Source organism: Bos mutus, chromosome 16, assembly GCF_027580195.1.
Source record: "Bos mutus isolate GX-2022 chromosome 16, NWIPB_WYAK_1.1, whole genome shotgun sequence".
In the NCBI taxonomy this organism is placed as follows: domain Eukaryota; kingdom Metazoa; phylum Chordata; class Mammalia; order Artiodactyla; family Bovidae; genus Bos; species Bos mutus.
In genome coordinates this window covers 68,347,082-68,371,838 of record NC_091632.1, presented here as the reverse complement: position 1 = coordinate 68,371,838, position 24,757 = coordinate 68,347,082, and the positions used below count along the sequence as shown (strand labels likewise).

At 38.0% G+C, this 24,757-nt stretch overlaps 1 protein-coding gene across 1 annotated transcript in view; it reads right to left on the bottom strand.

The window, feature by feature from the left end:
- The window catches only part of LOC102282205 (E3 ubiquitin-protein ligase MGRN1-like), a 67,921-nt gene extending 46,840 nt beyond the window's left edge, over nucleotides 1–21,081 (bottom strand). The window contains exon 1 of the mRNA XM_070384412.1: nucleotides 21,001–21,081. Coding sequence (XP_070240513.1) covers nucleotides 21,001–21,081 — 81 coding nt within the window. The remainder of the gene's footprint in view (nucleotides 1–21,000) is intronic.
- Between the last annotated feature and the right edge of the window lie 3,676 nt (nucleotides 21,082–24,757).

Genomic DNA, 24,757 nt, shown 5'->3' with positions numbered 1-24,757 from the left:
GCAGCACTGTTTATAATAGCCAGGACATGGAAGCAACTTAGATGCCCATCAGCAGATGAATGGATAAGAAAGCTATGGTACATATACACAATGGAGTATTACTCAGCCATTAAAAAGAATACATTTGAATCAGTTCTAATGAGGTGGATGAAACTGGAGCCTATTATACAGAGTGAAGTAAGCCAGAAGGAAAAACACCAATACAGTATACTAATGCATATATATGGAATTTAGAAAGATGATAACAATAACCCTGTGTACGAGACAGCAAAAGTGACGCTGATGTATGGAACAGTCTTATGGACTCTGTGGAAGAGGGAGAGGGTGGGAAGATTTGGGAGAATGGCATTGAAACATGTAAAATATCATGTATGAAACGAGATGCCAGTCCAGGTTCGATGCGATACTGGATGCTTGGGGCTGGTGCACTGGGACGACCTGGAGGGATGGTATGGGGGAGGGAGGAGGAGGAGGGTTCAGGAGGGGGAGCACATGTATACCTGTGATGGATTCATTTTGATGTTTGGCAAAACTAATACAATTATGTAAAGTTTAAAAATAAAATAAAATTAAAAAAAAAAGAAAAGAAAAGACTCTGATGCTGGGAGGGGTTGGGAGCAAGAGGAGAAGGGGAAGACAGAGGATGAGATGGCTGGATGGCATCACTGACTCGATGGATGTGAGTCTGAGTGAACTCTGGGAGTTGGTGATGGACAGGGAGGCCTGGTGTGCTATGATTCATGGGGTCGCAAAGAGTCGGACACGACTGAGTGACTGATCTGATCTGATCTGATCTGTGTCTGTGCGGCTTCCTCATGATCACCATCCAGACCAATGGGGCATCAATCCCGGCCCCTGCAGGAAAAACATGGTGAAAATACTAATTTTTTACAATACCATAATTTCACTCAGTTTTCTAATTTTAAATATGTAAGTCTTTTAATATTGATAATATTCCATGTACTTTACAGTGTGACTAAGTTCTTTGCACATTTTTTATGAAAGAGCAGACATTGGATTTTATTTTATTATTTTTTAAATTGAAATACTGTTGATTTCAGGATCCTGAAAGATGATGTTGTGAATATGCTGCACCCCTTGGACTGCAAGGAGATCCAACCAGTCCATCCTGAATGAGATCAGCCCTGGATTTCTTGGGAAGGAACGATGCTAAAGCTGAAACTCCAGTACTTTGGCCACCTCATGTGAAGAGTTGACTCATTGGAAAAGACTCTGATGCTGGGAGGGGTTGGGGGCAGGAGGAAAAGGGGACGACAGAGGATGAGATGGCTGGATGGCATCACCAACTCGATGGACGTGAGTCTGAGTGAACTTGGGGAGATGGTGATGGACAGGGAGGCCTGGCATGCTGCGATTCATGGGTCCCAAAGAGTCGGACACGACTGAGCGACTGAACTGAACTGAACTGAACTGTAGATTTACAGTGTTATGTTAGTTTCTGCTGTACAGCAAAGAGATTCATATATAATTAACGTATACATATACATACATTCTTTTTCAAATAATCTTTTCCATTGTGGTTTATCATAGAATATTGAATATAGTTCTCTGTGCTATAATGTAGGACCTTTTTGTTCATCCATCTTATATATAAAGTCTACATCTGCCAACCCCAACCTCCCACTCCAGAATAAATTTCTAGTTGCCCAAAGCAGAGGCCCTTCTAATTAGTAGGCACTTTATTAGCTTTCATGACTTCCTTGATTAATTTCCTACTCTTTCCCCTACTTCTCCTCAAATCTTACTACCTCTAGGGAGGAGGGAATAAAAGAAGTCATTCTGTGAGGTCTAGATGTCTCAGTGAAAGAAGGAAGGCAGCTGTCTCAGTCTTACCTCCTTATAAATATGGTAATTACTGTACCTCTTGTCCTTACAAACCACATTAATCCTGTTTTCAGGGAGAAGAGTTCTTATGTATGAATATTGAAGTAGAACATGTACTGTATAGGTTTACTTGCAGTGAACAAAGCTAGAATCTATGGAATTTGTGGGCTATGACTCCCTGGAAATTTTCCCATAAGCTATATAATAACCTAGGGTAGTAAGTGGATGTATTTCATAAGTTAATACTCTCTACTGGGTGATATAATGCCTGTATCTCACAGGAGACCTCCTTTATAGCTCTAGGTTACATAGAATGTGTACAAAATGAGAAAGAATGTCCCAGTAAGCAGCTCCTAGTTGCCTAGAGCCTTTCCCTAATTCAGGCTCTTGATTTCTTTTATTCTTAAAATTTCTCATAGAGCTTGATAAGTGAGTACAGGCTCCTATTCTTGTGAGTCTGCTTTTAAAAGTGAAGCTTTGAGTCATTTCATGTCCTGAATAAATTATTTCTGTAAATGTTTGTCTTGGAATCAGTTTTTTGAGGAAACCAGGTGGTACTACTGGTAAAGAAACTGCCTGCCAAAGCAGAAGACATAGAGACACAGGCTTAATCCTGGGTGGGGAAGATCCCCCTGAGGAGGGCTTGGCAACCCACTCCAGTATTCTTGCCTGGAGAATCCCATGGACAGAGAAGCCTGGTTGGCTGCAGTCCATAAAGTCACAAAGAGTTGAACACAACTAAAATAGCTTAGCATACATGTGAGCTAAGATACGTTCTTTCCCCTTTACCTTCTGTTGTGTTGGGTTCCCAAGAAATATATTCTGAGACACAGTTAGCATTAAGATATTTAGGTGGGCTGCCATCTATGGGGTCGCACAGAGTCGGACACGACTGAAGTGACTTAGCAGCAGTAGCACTTAGGATGCATGTTTATGAATAGGAGGGATAAGAATCAGGTCTGGGTAAAGGGAGAAGTCAAGCTGGAATGTAAACCCAACAGTAGTCTGGACTGGTAACTCCAGGAGCTCTGAGCTACAGTGGGCCTTCAGAGTTGTTCCACTTTGAGCTGAGATGGCCAGTCATTTATACAGTATGTGGCAGAGTGAGACATGGGCTAGATGAGTCTTTGCAGTTCAGGCAACCCTTGAAAACATTTATCTACCAACAATGTTCTCAGTCTTTCAACACAGGCAACAAATCTTTCATTGAAATGGGACATGGGAGGACTATCACAATCATACAACTTCTGGGTTTTATGACTACATCATTTTTTTCTAATATATTTTTTTCTACTCTACTTTTTTAAACCTTCGAACATTCTCATCTTTTTACTTGTTTATCAGTTTCAAATGAGATAATCAGTGTGATTTCACAGCCTCATAATTTTTCTTTCCTTTTCCCTCTTAAATATTATTAATTATATTACTTATGAATTCTCAGAGTTGATTACATTTACATTACACTCTGCTTTAGTCTTATCTTGTTATTAAATAGAATTGCATATCACAAATCTTTTTGCTATAATTTCTCAATTCACCTTATGTTCAACTGAAAATTTTAAATTGTTAATTTTTTTAGGAAGGGCTTAAAGAACATATGATTCGATTTATATTTTTTGTACGTTCAAATGTATTTTCTGCCTTATTTATTTTAAAAATATAGTCTCTTAGTCATCTTTTGCTACAGCAATAGGGAATGCCAAGATTTCAGCTGCACATTTGCTAGGCTGCACTGGCATGGACTGGTTCAGTAAGGCTTTATGACCTTTTCACTGTGGAGCATAGGTTGAACAGAAGACTACTGCCTGGGTCCTGGGTCCTGCTGTTCTCATGGCAGAGAACAAGAACACAAAATGACTAATGAAAACATGAAATTTCTCTTAAAATCACTGGACTGGCATAACATTTTTGACATTTTTGCTCACATTCTATTGGCTGTAACAGATCACATGGCAAAAGCCAATGTGGCAGAAAGCCCCAAGGGGCAGAAGTGAGTCAATGGCTTTGACAATAATAAAATTTAAGAAGTACATTCCTTGGTTACTGTAATTGAGTTATCTCTCTTCTGCTTACAAAATACACTTACTGCCCCCCTCCCAACAAAGGTACCAAAGATGGTTCAGATGGTTTATTCACACATACATGGCCTTAGGCTTGAAACTCACGGTCTTATGATGGATAGTTCTTCATCAGGACCAGATGTAGATTTCCTTTATTTGAAGTGAAGTGAAATGAAAGGTGTTCAGTCATGTCTGACTGTTTATAACCCCATGGACTGTACCAGCTAGGTTCCTCTGTCCATGGGATTTCCCAGGCAAGAATACTGGAGTGGGTTGCCATTCCCTTCTCCAGGGGATCTTCCTGACCCAAGAATTGAACCTGAGCTCCCTGCACTGCAGGCAGGTTCTTTATCATCAGAGCCACCAAGGAAGCCCTCCCTTTATGTGAAAGCATGTAAAGGAAATAGAGACAAATAATATACAGTGGTGAAAGCAGCACATGGTAAGTGTAATAGCAAGTACTTCTGTTTGGAAAGGAAATAATGGAAACCATATGGCAGTTACTGATTAATAGCAATTATGAAATACTTACAGGCAAGTATTCCAAGGTTCTTCTTTTTAGAAAAAAGGAATGTCCTTTGATTCGACTCCCATTCTGCACCTGATAGAAACTCTCAAGTCCCTTTCTATCCATGCCTTATATGTTATTATAGCTAACATCTTCACAATATGTGTTTATTTGTAAAATTTCAATACTGATTAAATTTCTTAATAATTATTTCATTATTATGTAAATTTGAAGAAGCCATTGCCTACTGAGACATAAACCCTTGAAACTGTCCATAAAAGTCTGAAAGCAAAAGGTAGATACATAATTAAATTATATACTTAGTATAAACTATTCAAGTACTTGATTCCAGCTTGTGTTTCTTCCAGTCCAGCGTTTCTCATGATGTACGCTGCATATAAGTTAAATAAACAGGGTGACAATATACAGCCTTGATGTACTCCTTTTCCTATTTGGAACCAGTCTGTTGTTCCATGTCCAGTTCTAACTGTTGCTTCCTGACCTGCATACAAATTTCTCAAGAGGCAGGTCAGGTGGTCTGGTATTTCCAACTCTTTCAGAATTTTCCACAGTTTATTGTGATCCACACAGTCAAAGGCTTTGGCATAGTCAATAAAGCAGAAATAGATGTTTTTCTGGAACTCTCTTGCTTTTTCCATGATCCAGTGGATGTTGGCATTTGATCTCTGGTTCCTCTGCCTTTTCTAAAACCAGCTTGAACATCAGGAAGTTCACGGTTCATGTATTGCTGAAGCCTGGCTTGGAGAATTTTGAGCATTCCTTTACTAGCGTGTGAGATGAGTGCAATTGTGCGGTAGTTTGAGCATTCTTTGGCATTGCCTTTCTTTGGGATTGGAATGAAAACTGACCTTTTCCAGTCCTGTGGCCACTGCTGAGTTTTCCAAACTTGCTGGCATATTGAGTGCAGCATTTTCACAGCATCATCTTTCAGGATTTGGAATAGCTCAACTGGAATTCTATCACCTCCATTAGCTTTGTTTGTAGTGATGCTTTCTAAGGCCCACTTGACTTCACATTCCAGGATGTCTGGATACTAGGTCAGTGATCACACCATCGTGATTATCTGGGTTCAGATAATCACGATGGTGTGATTCAGATAATCACGATGGTGTGATCACTGACCTAGAGCCAGACATCCTGGAATGTGAAGTCAAGTGGGCCTTAGAAAGCATCACTACGAACAAAGCTAGTGGAGGTGATAGAATAAGATTTCTAAATTCTTCTTTGTATAAATTTTATGTTTTTGGAAAACACTTCCTTTTAATATCTCTTGGGGCATTTCCAATTCCATTAACTCTTTTTTTTTTAAATCTGATTCTTTTTGTCTTATCCTGAGTTTTTAACATCTAGTTAATTGTTTAACAGGTCCATGAAATATGTTTTTTGGAGAATATTCCTTTTTAAATTTTTTTCTCATTTCTATCTTGTTTTCTGTAGTATATTTCACAGTAGTTCCTTTTGTTCCCTATTAACCACATTTCAAATTCTTCTTTGTGAGCTTTTTGCAAGACTTATATAAGAGATGAGCTATGGACATGTACTGTCAGGGATTCTTCTGGCTGCATGTGGTGTGTGTGTCTGTGTGTATGTGTGTGTGTGTGTGTGTGTGTGTGTGTGAGAAAGAGAGGGGAGAGAGAGATGAGAGATAGCAAGAAGAACCAGATTTGATGTGATTTCTAACTTTGTCCAAGGAAACACCGTACATCTTTAAAATATAAACAAATAAAATCTATAAATGGAAAAATGTGCACTCCTGCCAACATTTCCATACGTTGGTGGAAATCTGGAGTTGTTTTAAATGCAAATTTAAGGTCACGAGTGGCTTCAATTTCCCCATGAAGGCCCTAGATTTATAGTCTATGTATATTGGAGCTAGAACAATATTCCCTTTAGAGGTAGTAAATGTTTTGCCATGTTAGAGAGGTTATCCTAAATCAGATCAGATCAGATTAGATCAATCGCTCAGTCGTGTCTGACTCTTGTCGACCCCATGAATTGCAGCATGCCAGGCCTCCCTGTCCATCACCAACTCCCAGAGTTCACTCAGACTCACATCCATCGAGTCAGTGACACCATCCAGCCATCTCATCCTCTGTCATCCCCTTCTCCTTTTGCCCCCAATCTCTCCCAGCATCAGAGTCTTTTCCAATGAGTCAACTCTTCGCATGAGGTGGCCAAAGTACTGGAGTTTCAGCTTTAGCATCATTCCTTCCAAAGAAATCCCAGGGCTGATCTCATTCAGAATGGACTGGTTGGATGTCCTTGAAGTCCAAGGAACTCTCAAGAGTCTTCTCTAACACCACAGTTCAAAAGCATCAATTCTTCGACGCTCAGCCTTCTTCACAGTCCAGCTCTCACATCCATACATGACCACAGGAAAAACCATGGCCTTGACTAGATGAAGCTGTACACATATTATTTATAACCCTATGACAAACTTATAATTATTATCTAACTTCACAGATGAAAAAAGTAAGAGGCAGAAGACTAAGTAACTTGCTTTGAACCACAGATTTCTAGGTTTCTATTTTCTTTCTCCTGGTAGATTATTTTAAGACTAAGTGTGGGATTTCTTATGTGAGAACATAGATCACATATTCAGAGGGTTTTTTTTTTTGTTTTTTTTTTTTTAAGAATATTGGATTTTTATCTGGGGCTGGGAAGGAATCCTTTAGATATCCAATATATTTTGAACTCCTAAATACCTTTGAGTTTCTCAAATTTGTTTATTACTTTTGAGCTCTCAGTGTGAAGATTTCCCTTTAGGAAACTTTAAACAGGAAGGATATGATGGGATGCTGGGAGAAGTCTGTTGTAGGCTCTAGGCTCAAGTGAGAAAGAAAACTTGTTCTAAAGGTTTCTTCAAGCTAGATTCTCCAAGAGACAGAGACTCAAGGAAAAATGTTATTCTATGAATGTTGTACAGTTGGATAATGCTTCCTTGTCATGCTCCCTAGGAATCTATATTACTTGACAGATTTTTTTAAAAGATGAGGATACTATCACTTTTAAATGCAAGGTCTATTAAACTAATCAAACCTGTTTTCAAATAATTTAAGAGGATTATTAAAGTGTTTTAAAGACAATCTCTTTAACAAGTGGTGCTGGGAAAACTGGTCAACCACTTGTAAAAGAATGAAATTAGAACACTATCTAACAGCATACACAAAAGTAAACTCAAAATGGATTAAAGATCTAAATGTAAGACCAGAAACTATAAAACTCCTAGAGGAGAACATAGGCAAAACACTCTCTCACATAAATCACAGCAGGATCCTCTAAGACCCATCTCTCAGAATATTGGAAATAAAAGCAAAAATAAACAAATGGGACCTAATTAAAATTAAAAGCTTCTGCACAACAAAGGAAACTATAAGCAAGGTGAAAAGACAGCCTTCAGAATGGGAGAAAGTAATAGCAAATGAAGCAACTGACAAAGAATTAATATCAAAAATATACAAGCAAATCCTGCAGCTCAATTCCAGAAAAATAAATGACCCAATCAAAGAATGGGCCAAAGAACTAAACAGACATTTCTCCAAAGAAGACATACAGATGGCTAACAAACACATGAAAAGATGTTCAACATCACTCATTGTCAGAGAAATGCAAATCAAAACCACAATGAGGTACCATTTCATGCCAGTCAGAATGGCTGCTATCCAAAAGTCTACAAGCAATAAATGCTGGAGAGGGTGTAGAGAAAAGGGAACCCTCTTACACTGTTGGTGGGAATGCAAACTAGTACAGCCACTACGGAGAACACTGTGGAGATTCCTTAAAAAAATGGAAATAGAAATGCCATATGACCCAGCAATCCCACTGCTAGGCATACACACCAAAGAAACCAGAATTAAAAGAGACACATGTACCCCAATGTTCATCACAGCACTGTTTATAATAGCCAGGACATGGAAGCAACCTAGATGTCCACCAGGAGACAAATGGATAAGAAAGGAGTGGTACATATACACAATGGAGTATTACTCAGCCATTAAAAAGAATACATTTGAATCAGTTCTAATGAGGTGGATGAAACTGGAGCCTATTATACAGAGTGAAGTAAGCCAGAAAGAAAAACACCAATACAATATACCAATGCATATATATGGAATTTAGAAAGATGGTAATGATACCCCAAAGGTCTGTCTAGTCAAGGCTATGGTTTTTCCAGTAGTCATGTATGGATGTGAGAGTTGGACTGTGAAGAAAGCTGAGCACCGAAGAATTGATGCTTTTGAACTGTGGTGTTGGAAAAGACTCCTGAGAGTCCCTTGGACTGCAAGGAGATCCAACCAGTCCATTCTGAACGAGATCAGCCCTGGGATTTCTTTGGAAGGAATGATGCTAAAGCTGAAACTCCAATACTTTGGCCACCTCATGCGAAGAGTTGACTCACTGGAAAAGACTCTGATGCTGGGAGGGATTGGGGGCAGGAGGAGAAGGGGATGACAGAGGATGAGATGGCTGGATGGCATCACCAACTCGATGGACGTGAGTCTGAGTGAACTCCAGGAGTTGGTGATGGACAGGAAGGCCTCACATGCTGCAGTTCATGAGGTCGCAAAGAGTCAGACATGATTGAGCGACTAAAATGAACTGAACTGAACTGAATGATAACCCTGTATGCGAGACAGCAAAAGAGACACAGATGTAGATGTGTAGAACAGACTTTTGTACTCTGTGGGAGATGGCGAGGGTGCGATGATTTGGAGAATGGCATTGAAACATGTATATTATCATATGTGAAACAAATTGCCAGTTCAGGTTCAGTGCATGATACAGGGTTCTTGGGGCTGGTGCACTGGGATGAAGGGATGGGATGGGGAGGGAAGGGGGAGGGGGTTCAGGATGGGGAACACATGTACTCCCATGGCAGATTTATGTCAATGTATGGCAAAACCAATACAATATTGTAAAGTAATTAGTCTCCACTTTAAATAAATAAATCTGTATTTAAAAAAAATATAAAAAATTTCACAAAACATGAAAAAAAAAAACATTTAGTAACTAAAGAAAGTAAAATCCTCTGAATACCTTCATTCTTAGCAAACAACTATAGATTACATGAGATTTAGTAATATACTACAGTTACCTTTGAAATAAAGAAGAAATATAATAAATAGGGGTACAGTCAATAAGTTTTGAATATAATCATCACTTGGTATCTATACGTGAAAATGACTCAAAAGATTTCTGACCAAGTAAGAATAGCAATTTTGTATTCTTCAACCAGATAAACTATTCCTTCCTTCCTTCTTTCTTTATGTTTTGTTGAAAATTATCATAATATACTAGAAAGTTTAAATGCACACAATTTAACAATACACACAGAAAGAATGCATTCAATTTTTTGGAGAACAGGCTATCTAAGTTGACTCAGCAATAATCTTATTTTGCCAGCCATCATTTATACATAATGACAATCTTAGAGTGAAAAATAGCCAAACAAATCATGGTGATCTTTCACTTCAAAAGATCAAGTGCACATTTCATGCGAATGAGAAATACAAACCTGAAAATGCTCTAATTAGCTTTGTTAGCCCCTCTTAGTAAAGTTAAAGACAGCATGCCAAGTCCAATATAATTAGTCAGATTATAGCATGATAGAAGAAATTTGACTTTAAATCATAGACTGTATTAAATTGATCTTGATGAAAACATTGACAAAGTCCACATTCGCAACTCATGCCACAGATTATTGGCATTGGTAACATCTGCATTAATAAGAGAAAACACATATAGTCTATGTCACATACATAAAAACATTTAGGTTTGTTTAAGTAAAGGACAAACATAGAATGATACAATGTAAATAACTGACAACTAACAATGAAGAGGATAAGGTAAGTCTCCCAGTTATCCCTGAGAAACTTCATTATTGCTGAATTATTACCTAGAATATGATTTGTTCTTTTATTTCAATAATTGGAATAAAAACTAAGTCTTGAAACAAGTAGCAGACCTGAGAGACATTAATTAAGTACCATCGAGGGACTTTGAGACCAATTATATGTGTCTCATAAGCAAGTCATAGAGTAGAATATTGTTACTAAACTATGACTTCTCACCTGAATGAATATGTTGATTTTGACTTCTTTAAACAAGACTGTGGACACAAAGTTAGGGATGTTTTGTTGTTGTTTTATAAGAGGAAGGCTAAAGTGAGACAAGACCTTTTTTTTTTAGACTTATAGGAAGCAGATGTATTCAAAAAGTGGTCGGGAGTGTGAGTTGGTGATTTTTTCAAGAGATGAGGAGATTGAAGACATAGAAGGGGGATTTGTTAGGGCTAGAGACCAGGGGATTGGGGGCAGGATAGGAGAGAGCCCATTGACAGACAGTGGGTCAGGGGAAGCAGAGTCAGGAGCATAGCCCTGGGATTCACAAGTATTTATGCGATGGGTTCAAACACAACGATTGTTAAGAACGTGAAAAATTCAAGCTGTGCGTGAAAAATTCAAGCTGTGCGGGAGTCTAAGTGAGAGAAAATGGGGGAGAGAGAGTTTTTTGTTTTTTTTTTTTTTTTAAGTAAGGAACAAAAAATAAAGTATGACTCAGGAAACTACAAAATGTCTAAACTTTTGATACCTACTGTATTTTTCAAACTGACAACCCATTCCTTGTATGAATCACAATTACTTTATATATTCTAAGAATAGAAAAATACTCCCATTAAAATTCAATAATGATGCTTTCTTATCAATTGTAAGACCCATTCTGATTTCAGAGGTGTTGAAATACAAAAATGATGACAAATGGTGGCTATGATTATGTACCCTATTACATCTAGAACATTGCTTCATCAATTATCCTTTCTCTCATCTGAAGCTTCAATCTCTCTGACTTTTCTGGATCATTCTTCTCTGCCTACGTTTTTTTTTTTTTTTTTTTAATCCTCCCTCCCAATATAAAAACTAAAGCAGAGCAAAGACACTATAAATTTCAGCTCAGCTGAATTCAGCAACTCAATTTTGCTCTACTGTAAATGGTCTAGGCTTTTATTTAAATTTCTCTAATTCTTTTCTTTTCTATCTGACTCAAAATAACCCCTTTTATATAAAATTTCCAGAAATCATCTCTTCTTCATATGAGATCTCATAGGACTTTGGACAGTTTCTCTTATCACATCATAGATTCCTTTTTGCACAGGTTTTTTTCTTTTTTTCTTGTGAAAGTTTTTTTTCAGTTTCTTTTCTGGGACATGGGTAGAGAATGTTTTTTAAAATGAAATGATATATCTTGTGACCATGTATAACATATAGCAGCTTTATGACAGTAGATAAATTGCTCATTCAGTTAATGTTTCCTGAAACTAAGTTTCCTTGTTTGTAAAGCAAGAATATTAATATCTATTTTACAGTGTTTCATGATGTCATTGTGAAAAAGAAATATCATTAAAACATCTTGCACCATGTTTGACACCATGAGATGAATATTAAGTTATTTAGTTATTTCTCTTTTCTTTGTATCTCTCTTATCTCCCATTTCTCTTTGTGCAGAGTAAAAAATAAAATAGTTCTGAAATTCCATTGCTTTCTATAAATTCCCAACAAACACAAGCTCACATTCAGCATTATTTTTAGAGAAATGTGTATGGTCTCTGTAAAATTGATTAACTAGTCTGTACTTGAAGAGTCCAGACTTTAAAACATTAAAACAAGTTATAAAGAAATGTCATGTTGACACATTACCTTGTTAGCTACAGGAGTCTGTCAGCATTGACTAAATAGTAAGTCTGTGTACAGCAGAATGATTTCATTGAATCCATTTCTTTATAGGGGATGCTATGTGGGCTGTAACGTGAGTGGCTAGGAACTGACAGGGTTTGGAGAATTGTGGGTCAGGGGCGAGTGAGAGTCTGTGAAATGACAAAACTGTTTTCCCTACAAAGCACTCATCTCTTTCTATTACAGTTCCTAAAAACAAAAATCACAAATATAGGATTACAGGTAAATAGTACAAAGGAGAGGTTTTATTGAATCATTTTCTCTTCTTTCACCTTCAGGTAGGAAAAGAAATGAGGCTTTCAGGATAGAATTTAAACTGATATATGGGATCAATGTGAACATTGGAGTTTTACCCAATGATAATTATCCACAAATGGTTAATTTCTAGTTAAATAGTGAGTGAAAGACTAAGTATTTATGTATTTTCAATGCTACCATAATAACATGAATAATTTTACTATAATGCTCAAAGCAATCACCATCACAACAAAAATCAAGGAGCCTTGGTAAAGGTCCTTTTCCAGGGCACAGCATTGCCTACTGAGAGTCTTAAAGGACTCCCACAGGGCCCCCTCCCCAACTTCCCGGCAAATCATTTTCCTCTGCCATGACACCATCTGTCTCCAAATTTACACCACCCAAGAGATTAATTCCTAGGAGGAGGAAATTACAGGGCTTACTTCCATGACCCTAGGAGAACAACAGTTTTAATTCTACCATTGGTTGCAGCCCTATTTATTCAGCTTTTATCCGAAGCAACAGGTGAGCCATCATCATATGGACATTTATCCAAATATCTCTGTGTCCTCCTTAATCTGACCAAATCTCCCATCTTTTCCAAGTCCCACAAACACTTTTATTATATTTCTCAGAAATTGCAACCAAATCTTCCCCATCCTCAACATTTGTCAGAATGTTCTTCTTTATCCATCTTCTTTATACAACTGAAATATAGGAGCCAAAACAAAGCAAAATAAAACAGACAAATAAAGAAAACCAGGCATCACTTCAGGGTGGCTCTTTTCTACCCACCCACCCCCAGCCCACTTTGTCTACCATGAGCCTTGGAACTGGTTTCCTCCTCCTTTTACTTCTAGACACTTCTTCCTCCATTCTCAAACAAACCAATGAAAATAAAGCTGCTTTTGTTGATGACCATCAGACCATAGCACTTCCTTGTTACAACCATTAACAATTTTCTCAGTTGTTCTCAAACATTGACGATTTTAAGACGTTAACACCAGCTCAATAGAGATCTCTCTATCATGCTCCTATCTTTACTGGTTACTTAAGCAACTACATAACAAAATATCCAATTTATTGATATCTGAAGTCTCCTCATCAAATGACTTTTTCTCCATCTCAGCTTCTAGTTTACAGCCTAAAATCTCTTATAACCTCTAACTTATACTATTAAAAAATCTCAATGTTAAGTATTCTGCTAATTACCAACTCCTATATTTCCTGGTCATTGTTAGCAATTACCATAATTCACCATTATCCATTTTTATTATGGCCATGAAGGTTAAAGTGTTAGCAGCTCAGTCGTGTCCAACTCTTTGCAACCCCATGGACTGTAGCCTACCAGGTTCCTCTGCCCATGGAATTCTGCAGGCAAGAATACTGGAGTGGGTAGCTGTTCCCTTCTCCAGGGGATCTTCCCAACCAAGGAATCAAACCCAGGTCTCCTGCACAACTTTTTCTCTGCATCACCTTAGTCTTATCTGGACATCCCTAATACACAGTTCACATTCCCTGTGACATAGGAAGCCTTACTGTTCTCCAAGCTTGATGATGTGTTAGACAGGTTTCTTTCTGAAGAGAGACCTCTAACTTCCTTTTTCTTAGAGCATTTATTTTAGAACACTTGAAATTTTAAATTGTTTCTCTGCCTTTTTGAAAAGTAGGGGCATGTAAATCAGCCTCTTGGCAGTTTTACAACCGAGGAATGTCTTTCTCAAGGAGAAGGAGCCATCCCTTTAAAATATAATCATTAAGAAAGAGAGCACTCCTAGACTGACAGTTAAGCCAAATATCAAGAGGTGCAACACTAGCTAGCTGAGTTGACAAAGAATGTTGTATCTTTTTTTGAGATGATGAGTCCATATAAAAAATTAAATAGTAGAAATCAAAGTACTTTTAAATGTGAGATTATAATTCTAATCTTTATGGTACTGTTTGATTGTAACATTTATAAAATAAAGCCATAAAAAAAGAATTATCAAAAAAAAAAAGTAGACGCACCTCTAGCTCCGTCTCTACGAGAGGGTGGGCACCTAACATCTTCTTTCTATAGGCATTAATTAGCAAGAACAGATGCCCTAATCCCATTAACCACCTCAACAAGGAGTTTTCTCTTCCATTACTTCCTCCTTATCTCCCAGTCCGCCTTGAATCCACTTCTATTACTCTTTCTACCCTTCCAAGGAGACCACTCATGCCAGTGTTATCCATGATATATGTGTTGCCAAAGTGGCAATTCAAATAACTTCTTTTCAGCCCACTTGCTCTCTCAATTAACTCAAATTACTCCCCTCATTTTAAAATATTTTCTTCTGTTGACTCTGTGATAGTGTATTTCTGCCTCATCTTCCACATTTTGATTACCTTTCCCAGGTTGCCTTTGCTAGGGCTTCCCTGGTGGCTCAGAAGTTAAAGCGTCTGCCTGCAAGGCGGAAGACCTGGGTTCGATCTCTGGGTCAGGAAGATCCCCTGGAGAAGGAAATGGCAACCCACTCCAGTATTCTTGCCTGGAGAATCCCATAGATGGAGGAGCTTTGTGGGCTACAGTCCAAGGGTCACAAAGAGTCAGGCAGGACTGAGCAAATTCACTTTCACCTTTCACTTTCATCCTTTACTCAATGCCTAAATATCCTAGTTCCAAGGGGCTAAGGAATTGCCTCAGACTCTATCTTCTTTCCTATGTATTCTCGTTCATTAAAAAATACCCTCTACTCACCATTATTTAAATATTATTAGTGGTCTGTTGTGTTTCTGTATTTCTAGGCTCAACTCTGTCCCTGAACTTCCAACTGTCGAACATCTCTACTTTCATAAAACATTATTTTTATACTAAAGGAAAATTATTTGGACTTTACTGACTATACCAAAAGATTGATGGAGGTATATCTAAGAAAAGTAAAGTGAGACAAATATCTTTAACCAGAAAATTAAATAAAATGTTTCATAAAGCACTGTTCATTATTACAGATAACTATCTTTAGAGTGTAAAAGTTGTTAGGGCTGTCTTCTCCAAAGCAGATTAATGTTAATTACATATGATATAAAGTATATGAGTTTTATTGTTTTTATATAAATCTAAGGCTCACTCCATACTTAAGAAATAACATGTTATAAAAGCCCAAGTCTGTAATGTCTCTGAAACTTCAAGAGTTTGGACAAAAGTCATGGTTTTCATACAATCTTCCATGGGGTTCTTCAGGTCTTTAACAATATCTTTAGGATTAAGTAGGGATGAAGGGGAATTTTGTAGGCTCAATCTCCTGCCTTCCCCTCAACCAGAGCATCTTTCTTTAGACTTCATAAATTGAGGTTCCCTGTATATTTCAATTAGATGACATTTAGGACTATATAATATTTTATTGTGTTCCCACTTTAAAAATAGATAATCCTCTATAAGGGCTACCCTAGTGGCTCAGTTGGTAAAGGATCTGCCTGCAATGCAGAAGACCTGGGTTCTATCCCTGGGTGGGGAAGAGCCCCTAGGATAGAAAATGGCAACCCACTCCAGTGTTCTTGCTTGGGAAATCCCATGAACAGAGGAGCCTGGCAGGATAGAGTCCATGGGGTCACAAAAAGCCAGACACAACTTAGCAAATAAACCACCACCTCCCCAAATAAACACAATCCTCCCCAAAAATCTTACCCCTAATGGTGTATTAGTTAAAACTATTGCACTATAAATGTTGACTCAGTACTTAAAATAACAAATATGGTATCCATTCTCAGTGAAAATCAGTATTTGGAGTATAATGGAAAGAGCACTAGGAACAGGAAATAGGTCTTCAATCATTTCCTTTTCATCATTAACTGTGTGAACATGACTCTTCCTGCCTTACAAAGCTCTTGGGGCAATTAATTAATTCCATATAAGTCTGGCCTTATAAGTCTCTTGAGTGTTTGGGAAAGAGCTCAAGGCATCCTTGTTAATTTTGAATTCAAAAGGAGTGTATTTAATAGAAAGCAATTTCAGCTCTATTACTTATTTCATTCATTAACATTAATTTATCAAATCTCTTTAAGCATATTGTCAAAGCATGTCAGTTTTTGTATCAACTGGGGATACTTTAAAATAAATATGATCCCTGCCCTCACAAAGCTTATGCTCTGAAGCAGACAGATACTAATCAAATATTGTGTTAGTTGCTCAGTTGTGCCCAACTCTTTGTGACTCCATGGCTGCAGCCCACCAGGCTCCTCTGTCTATGGGATTTTCCAGGCAAGGATACTGGAGTGGGTTGCCATTTCGTTTTCCAGGAGATTTTCCCAACCCAGGGATAGAACCCTGATCTCCTACACTGCAGGCAGACTCTTTACCAACTGAGCTATGAGGGAAGCCCCATGTTTACTTAGGGCTTACCAAATTTTATACACACACACACACACACACATGTTTTGCTTAATATTTGGGGCTTCCCTCATAGCTCAGTCGGTAAAGAATCTGCCTGCAGTGCAAGAGAACAGGGTTCTATCCTTCGGTTGGGAAGATCTCCTGGAAAAGGAAATGGCAACCCACTCCAGTATCCTTGCCTGGAAAATCCCATAGACAGAGGAGCCTGGTGGGCTGCAGTCCGTGGAGTCGCAAAGAGTTGGGCACAACTGAGCAACTAACACAAGTAAGCATGACCAGGTGATACGACATTTTATAGCTCAAAGCTGCACTGGAAAGTAGAAAAGTGTTCAATAATTGGAAAGTTGAATCACCAATAAAATAGTTGTATATCATTATGAATTAGTAAAAAGGCTAAACTCGTAATTATTTTAAAATAAAAGCTGCCTTTATATTTAAAGTACAAGCTATAAAAGTGTTACTTCATGAAAACCTCTAGGGGAAGTTATTTTAATGACTATATCATAATAAATTATAATTGGGTTTTCTACAGTTGCATGTACTGTATGCCTTTGAAGTTATTACTTTGCTGGAGGGTATATTTCTTACATTCTTAATTATTCCTATGAAAGTTTTCTTCGTTATTAATTTGGCCTCTCTATAAAATAAGAATGTGCTAAGTCAATTTCAGCTTAGCTCCTTTGCAAAGGATCACTGAAATTTTGAGAACACTGAGAACTGTACAGTATCGAAAGGCAATAATGATTAATGTTTAGAATTAAATATCAAACAGATAAATAAATATAAGTAATCGGATATATTGTACTTCCTTGTAGCTCAGTCGGTAAAGAATCTGCCTGCAGTGCAGGAGACCCAGGTTCGATCCCTGAGTTGGGAAGTTTCCCTGGAGAAGGGAATGGCAACCCACTCGAGTATCCTTGCCTGGCAAATCTCATGGACAGAGGAGCCTGGTGGGCTGCAGTCCAGTTCAGTTCAGTTCAGTCGCTCAGTCCTGTCCGACTCTTTGTGACCCCATGAATCGCCGCATGCCAGGCCTCCCTGTCCATCACCAACTCCTGGAGTTCAACTCAGACTCACGTCCATCGAGTCAGTGAAGCAATCCAGCCATCTCATCCTCTGTCGTCCCCTTCTGCTCCTGCCCCCAATCCATCCCAGCATCATAGTCTTTTCCAACGAGTCAACTCTTTGCATGAGGTGGCCAAAGTACTGGAGTTTCAGCTTTAGCATTATTAATTCCAAAGAGTCGGGCATGACTGAGCTACTAACCCCTACCCTTAATGGAATATATTACTTTGGACTGAAAGGAGATCCCCTGGACTGCAAGGAGATCCAACCAGTCCATCCTGAAGGAAATCAGTCCTGAATATTCATTGAAAGGACTGATGTTGAAGCTGACATTCCAATACTTTGGCCAAAGAACTGCTTCATTTGAAAAGACCCTGATGCTGGGAAAGATTGAAGGTGGAAGGAGAAGGGGAAAAAAGAGGATAAGATGGGTGGATGGCATCTCCGACTCAATGGACATGAGTTTGAGTAAACTCCAGGAGTTGGTGATGGACAGGGAAGCGTGGTGTGCTACAGTCCATGGGGTTGCAAAGAGTTGGACATGACTAAGCCAATGAACTGAACTGAATAAAAAATAAAGTAAGACTTTATGTTGGTGAGAGGATGTCTGAAGCTTGAGTACTTCTATAGCCAAAATCTTAGTACTGTTAAAATTATCCTATTATCATGTATAGTCAAACTTTTAGGTTTTACATGTTGAAGTAGACAGATGACAAATATCTCTATTAAAAATAAATCAACAAAATCTGTCCTTACAAGATAATCTTCCTTTTTCTGTTGCCTTCATCCAAATTCTAAATTTAAACTGTACTCTTTTTAATACAGTAAATATAACTACTTTTCTACTAATATTATATTCAATTACCTAAAACAAAGGCAATTAACCCAAGTATTTTTCTGACTACAAATAAGGATAGGAAAAATTCCTCCTACACATGCACCTCAGCTTCCTTTCCTCATTTTAGATCTTCATTCTCTGAAGGGAATTCTGAATCAATAAATTGGATTGACTTATGATCAATGAAGTTAAATTTCAAACTGTAGTCAGCTTAATTGCAGTAGTTTTCTTTTTCTTATTTTAGCTTTTTATTCATTTGAAAATATCCATTATCCACTCCTCCACAGGTAGCTAGAGACAGTATCCTAAGAGAAAATATTTCTGCTTCAAAAATTTTCTGTGTAAGTCCTTAAGAACTATGGTATAAATATACATGGAATACATAATATTTAGAAAGAAAATTTAAGTTTGAGGTAATTTAAAAGTGCCAATCTCATGGGTAAAGATTTAAAGATTTTGTACTTCAAACTTGTGGAGAATACCAGTTATACTCTCATTGGTTATTATTATGGACATCATGAGATCTAATGATTGAGGAGGGAGACTCACAGAGAGAGAGAGAGAGATACATTAAGGGAGAAAGTCCAAAATCAATAGAGGAGGCCAGTGAGCTGGAGACTAGGGAAGAGTAACTGTTCAAGTATGAAGCAGTCTGCTGGCAAAATTCTCTTATCCTTTTGAGTAGGTTTTACCTTCCAAATTATCCTAATTGTATTCTCTATCCCACTGCTCATTGCTTCATTTCCAGCGATTTTGCCTGTGTGCTCCACCCACTTCATTCTATCCAGGGTCCTCAGCAGGAAAAGTGTCTCAGATCTTCCAGTTCAGTTCAGTTCAGTTCAGTTGCTCAGTCATGTCCGACTCTTTGTGACCCCATGAATCACAGCACACGAGGCCTCCCTGCCCATCACCAACTCCCAGAGTTCACTCAGACTCACGTCTGTCCAGTCAGTGATGCCATCCTTCCATCTCATCCTCTGTCATCCCCTTCTCCTCCTGCCCCCAATCCCTCCCAGCATCAGAGTCTTTTCCAATGAGTCAACTCTTTGCATGAGGTGGCCAAAGTACTGGAGTTTCAGCTTTAGCATCATTCCTTCCAAAGAAATCCCAGGGCTGATCTCCTTCAGAATGGACTGGTTGGATCTCCTTGCAGTCCAAGGGACTCTCAAGAGTTTTCTCCAACACCACAGTTCAAAAGCATCAATTCTTTGGCACTCAGCTTTCTTCACAGTCCAACTCTCACACATACATGACCACAGGAAAAACCATAGCCTTGACTAGACGGACCTTTGTTGGCAAAGTAATGTCTCTGCTTTTGAATATGCTATCTAGGTTGGTCATAACTTTCCTTCCAAGGAGTAAGCGTCTTTTAATTTCATGGCTGCAGTCACCATCTGCAGTGATTTTGGAGCCCCCAAAAAATAAAGTCTGACACTGTTTCCCCATCTATTTTCCATGAAGTGATGGGACCAGATGCCATGATCTTTGTTTTCTGAATGTTGAGCTTTAAGACAACTTTTTCACTCTCCACTTTCACTTTCATCAAGAGGCTTTTGAGTTCCTCTTCACTTTCTGCCATAAGGGTGGTGTCATCTGCATATCTGAGGTTATTGATATTTCTCCTGGCAATCTTGATTCCAGCTTGTCTTCCAGTCTAGCGTTTCTCATGATGTACTCTGCATATAAGTTAAATAAGCAGGGTGACAATATACAGCCTTGATGTACTCCATTTCCTATTTGGAACCTATTTGGAACTGGATATGTTGTTCCGTATCCAGTTATCAACCCACAATACAGTTCAGAGGCTTTGACTCTCTTGTCTGCTTCCCCCAAGTCTCTTTCACAGTTTGACATGAATGATAGATCCAGACATTGTTTCACTACGTTTCCAGACTCTTTTCACAAGCAAAGGGACCTACCCTACTCCTCAACTTAAAGGTAGAGACCTGCAGGGGCCATGATCCAAGGAGTCTGAATTCTGGCTCTTCCAACTTTATCAAGAGCCCAGCAGTCCAGTGGTTCTAGTCCTGCTAGTTTCTTTGCATTTCTGCTCAATTTCTTGGCTGTCAAAATGTAAATATTATTTTTAATTGACCATGATCCTTTTTTTATGTTTTATCTTCCATTAATTTTTATCTGAGTGAAAGAATATACCAGAGCATCCACATTCTAAGCCATTCTGGCTAAAGGATGGGACTTATTTTTTAGTGAAAGACATTTGTATTCAGAAGTCAGAAACTGAAAATATCAAGAATTTTCTCTGATCTCTCAGTTTCATCATCTTAATCTTTATGCAATGACTTCTATTTGTAAAGAAAAGATGTGTCACTGTGGAGTCTTACCAGATCTTTCACTTGTTCCACTAAACAGAAAACATACTTGCTCACTTGATCAGTGCTTGCTGGGGATGGTTTATTCCGCATACTCACTCAGGTAGAAAAAAAGGGAGATAGCTAGGAGGCATTTTATTTTTTTAAGTAAAGAATCACCATTTTGAGGCTGCTTAAAAAAAAAAATCTTGGCTTTTAAGCAAACAAAAAGACTTGACCAAAACTTTAAGATTTTTTTGTAACATCCCCAGTTACTAAAATACTGAAAAATATTATTTTTTTGATTTCTAGAGAAGAAAAGCTAACTAAAAATATGTTTTTAGAAGAGAATATATATATATATATAAAGCTTTGGGTGACTAACCACACAATCATAGCAGTCTGGTTCAGTAAGGTCTCTTTTATACAGTTCTTCTGTGTATTCTTTCCATCTCTTCTTGATCTCTTCAGCGTCTACTATGTCTCTACCACTTTTATCCTTTATTGTGTCTATCTTTGGGCAGAATTCTCCCTTGATGTTTCCAATTTTCTGAAGAAATCTCTCGTCTTTCCCCTTTTGTTGTTTGCTTGTATTATTAAGCACTGCTCATTGAAGAAGTCCCTCTTGTCTCTTCTAGCTACTCTTTGGAACTCTGTATTTAATGGGATGTAACTCTCCCTCTCTCCCTTGCTTTTCACTTCCCTTCATTCTTCCACTATTTGTAAAACCTCCTCAGATAACCACTTTGCCTTTTTGCTTTTCCTTTTATTTGGGATGGTTTTGTTCACTGCTTCCTGTACAATATTACAGACCTCTGTCCACAATTCTTCAGGCACACTGTTAACTAGATTTAGTCCTTTGAATCTATCCTTTACCTCTACTGTGAAGTCATACAAGATTGAAGTCATACCTGTCTGGCCTAGTGTTTTCTTTAGTTTAAGCCTGAATTTTGCAATGAGAAGCTGGTGATCTGAGCTACAGTCAGCTTCAGGTCTTTTTTTGCTGACTGTGTACAGCTTCTCCATCTTCAGTTACAAAGAATGTAATCAATTTGATTTTGATAGCCATCTACCTATCTATCTATACACACACACACAGAAAGACAGGGAGGGAAATATAGTTTGTGGATATTCCCAAGTCTTAATTTCATGCTATAATTTTAAAAAAATGAATCAAGTACAAAGTAATATGTTTGTACTTACATTTTGTTTCAAGGGCAAAAGTATCACATTTTTCAATTTTATAGGATCAATAAATTTCATGAGGTTTTATGCTAATTCAAAAGACCTTATAAACACCTATTGCTATGTTTGACAAAATGGAAAAATACTTTTCTTCTACTCCTTAGGAAAAAGTCAGAATATAAAAGTAGAATATCACATCTAATTATCTACAGAACTCACTGGATCTTTTGTACTTTCACTGCCCTACTGTAAAAAAAGCTTACTACATAAATCAATCACTTCCAAGTTTTAATTACCTAGGTATAGTTATATTCAGCATAATAGAATTAGAGTACTGTATATATCATCAAGTGCTGTTCGTTCTACCCATCCCCGACCCCAAACCTTTCTCAAATCTACTTATTTCTTTTCAGTTCCTTTAAAAGTCCTGTGTTCATAATGTTACCACTATAATAAACTGGCCTCACATTTTCATTTCTGGTCTTCTCCAATCCATCCTTACAAAAGAAATTCAGATTACTGCACTTTTCTCCTTAAATCCCTCAGTAACTTCTTAGTACTTTTAAAATAAAATCCAAACTTTTTACAAAGACCACACACATGTCCTCGATGCTCTAGCTGGTGTGCCATGTTCCATCTTCACTCTCCTCAAGCAGGAGGGAGCCTGCTTCCCTGGTGCTCTATTCTTTGAACACTGTTTCCAGTGCTACTTCTGGGCACGTGAATATCCTAATCCCTCACCCTGGAATGTTCTTTCCTATGTTGTTTGCTTGGATGACTCCTTCTAATCTTTCAGGTCTCAACTCAAATGTTACCTCTTCGTGCAAGCCTTCCCTGACTTTCCTGTCTGAAGATGCTCTCCCTCGTTTCTCTCTTCTTACGACCCTGTTAATTTTTTTAAATAGTATTCAACACAATCTGTAACCAATCCAACTATCTGTTTTTTGTTTATAGTCAATCTCATTTAGAATACAAAATTCATGAGTGCAAATATTTATTTATGTCATTCATTGTTGAATCCTGGGAGTTGGTGCAGTATCACCATGTAGTAGAGACTCAGTGAATATCTACTGCTTGTTTGAGTTGGGGATTGTGTTAGTACTATATACAGCTTAGAATCACAGCTACCTCATTTCAAGTCCCTCCTTATTTGTTTTTGCTTTTTTTTTTTTTTTTTTGCCTCTTTTCCTTGGGCAACCCAGTAATTTGAGCCTCATTCCTCTTAATTATGTATGTTAAAACAATGACCAGTAGCATTTATCAAACAGTGTTGCTTTTGTCCAGTCACTAAGTCATGTCCAACTCTCTGTGACCCCATGGACTGTAGGATGCCGGCTTCCCTATCCTTTACTATCTCCCGGAGTTTGCTCAAACTCATGTTCATTGAGTCAGTGATGACATCCAACCATCTCATCCTCTGCAGTCCCCTTCTCCTCCTGCCTTCAATCTTTCTGAGCATCAGGGTCCTTTCCAGTGAGTCAGGTGATGAAAGTGTTGGGGCTTCAGCTACAGTATCAGTCTTTCCAGTGAATATTCAGGACTGATTTCCTTTAGGATTGACTGGTTTGATCTTGCTGTCCAAGGGACTGTAAAGAGTCTACTCAAGCACCACACTTTGAAAGTATCAATTCTTCAGCGATCAGTCTTCTTTATGGTCCAACTCTCATATCCACACCTAACTACTGGAAAAACCATAGCTTTGACTATATGGACCTTTGTTGGCAAAGAGATGTCTCTGCTTTTAAAAATACTGTCTAGGTTTGTCATAGCTTTCTTCCAAGCAGCAAGCATCTTTTAATTTCATGGCTGCAGTCACTGTCTTCAGTGAGTTTGGAGTCCAAGAAAATAAAGTCTGTCACTATTTCCATTTTTCCCTTATATTTGTCATAAGTGATGGGACCAGATGCCATGATCTTATTTTTATGAATGTTGAATTTTAAGCCAGCTTTTTCATTCTCCTCTTTCACCTTCATCAAGAGGCTCTTTAGTTCCTCTTTGCTTTCTACCATTAGAGTGATATCATCTGCATATCTGAGGTTATTGATATTTCTTCCTACAATTTTGATTCCAGATTTTGATTCATCCAGCCCAGCATTTCACATGATGTTAAATAAGCAGGGTGACAACATATAGCCTTAACATACTCCTTTCCCAATTATGAACCAGTCCAGTCAGTGTTCCATGACTGGTTCTAACAGTTGCTTCTTGACCTCTAAATGTTGCTTATTGATCATTGAATGTGTGTAAAGCATTCTGATAGAGATTTAAAGGGATCAATTATTTTAACTGTTAAGTTAATCCTGAGGTAAACATTATTAACATTCCCATATTTTAGACTGAGAAAATTGAGCCTGAGTTAATTAACTTTCCAAAAGTCACAGACTCAACAGTCTTATCAGACTGTGCTCTGAGGCTGCAATGGGATACTACCTGCAACGCTGTTGTGGTGGTGATTACTGTAGTTACTGTTGGGCCAAGGAAGTTTGTTAGTTCAGTTACACTCGTGTAGAACAGTTCAAGGTTTCAGTAGCCATGGCACATGAGTTCTGGGGCCTTCTTTGTATTTTCCTGTACAACTGGTGTGAATCATTATACCTGGTTTACT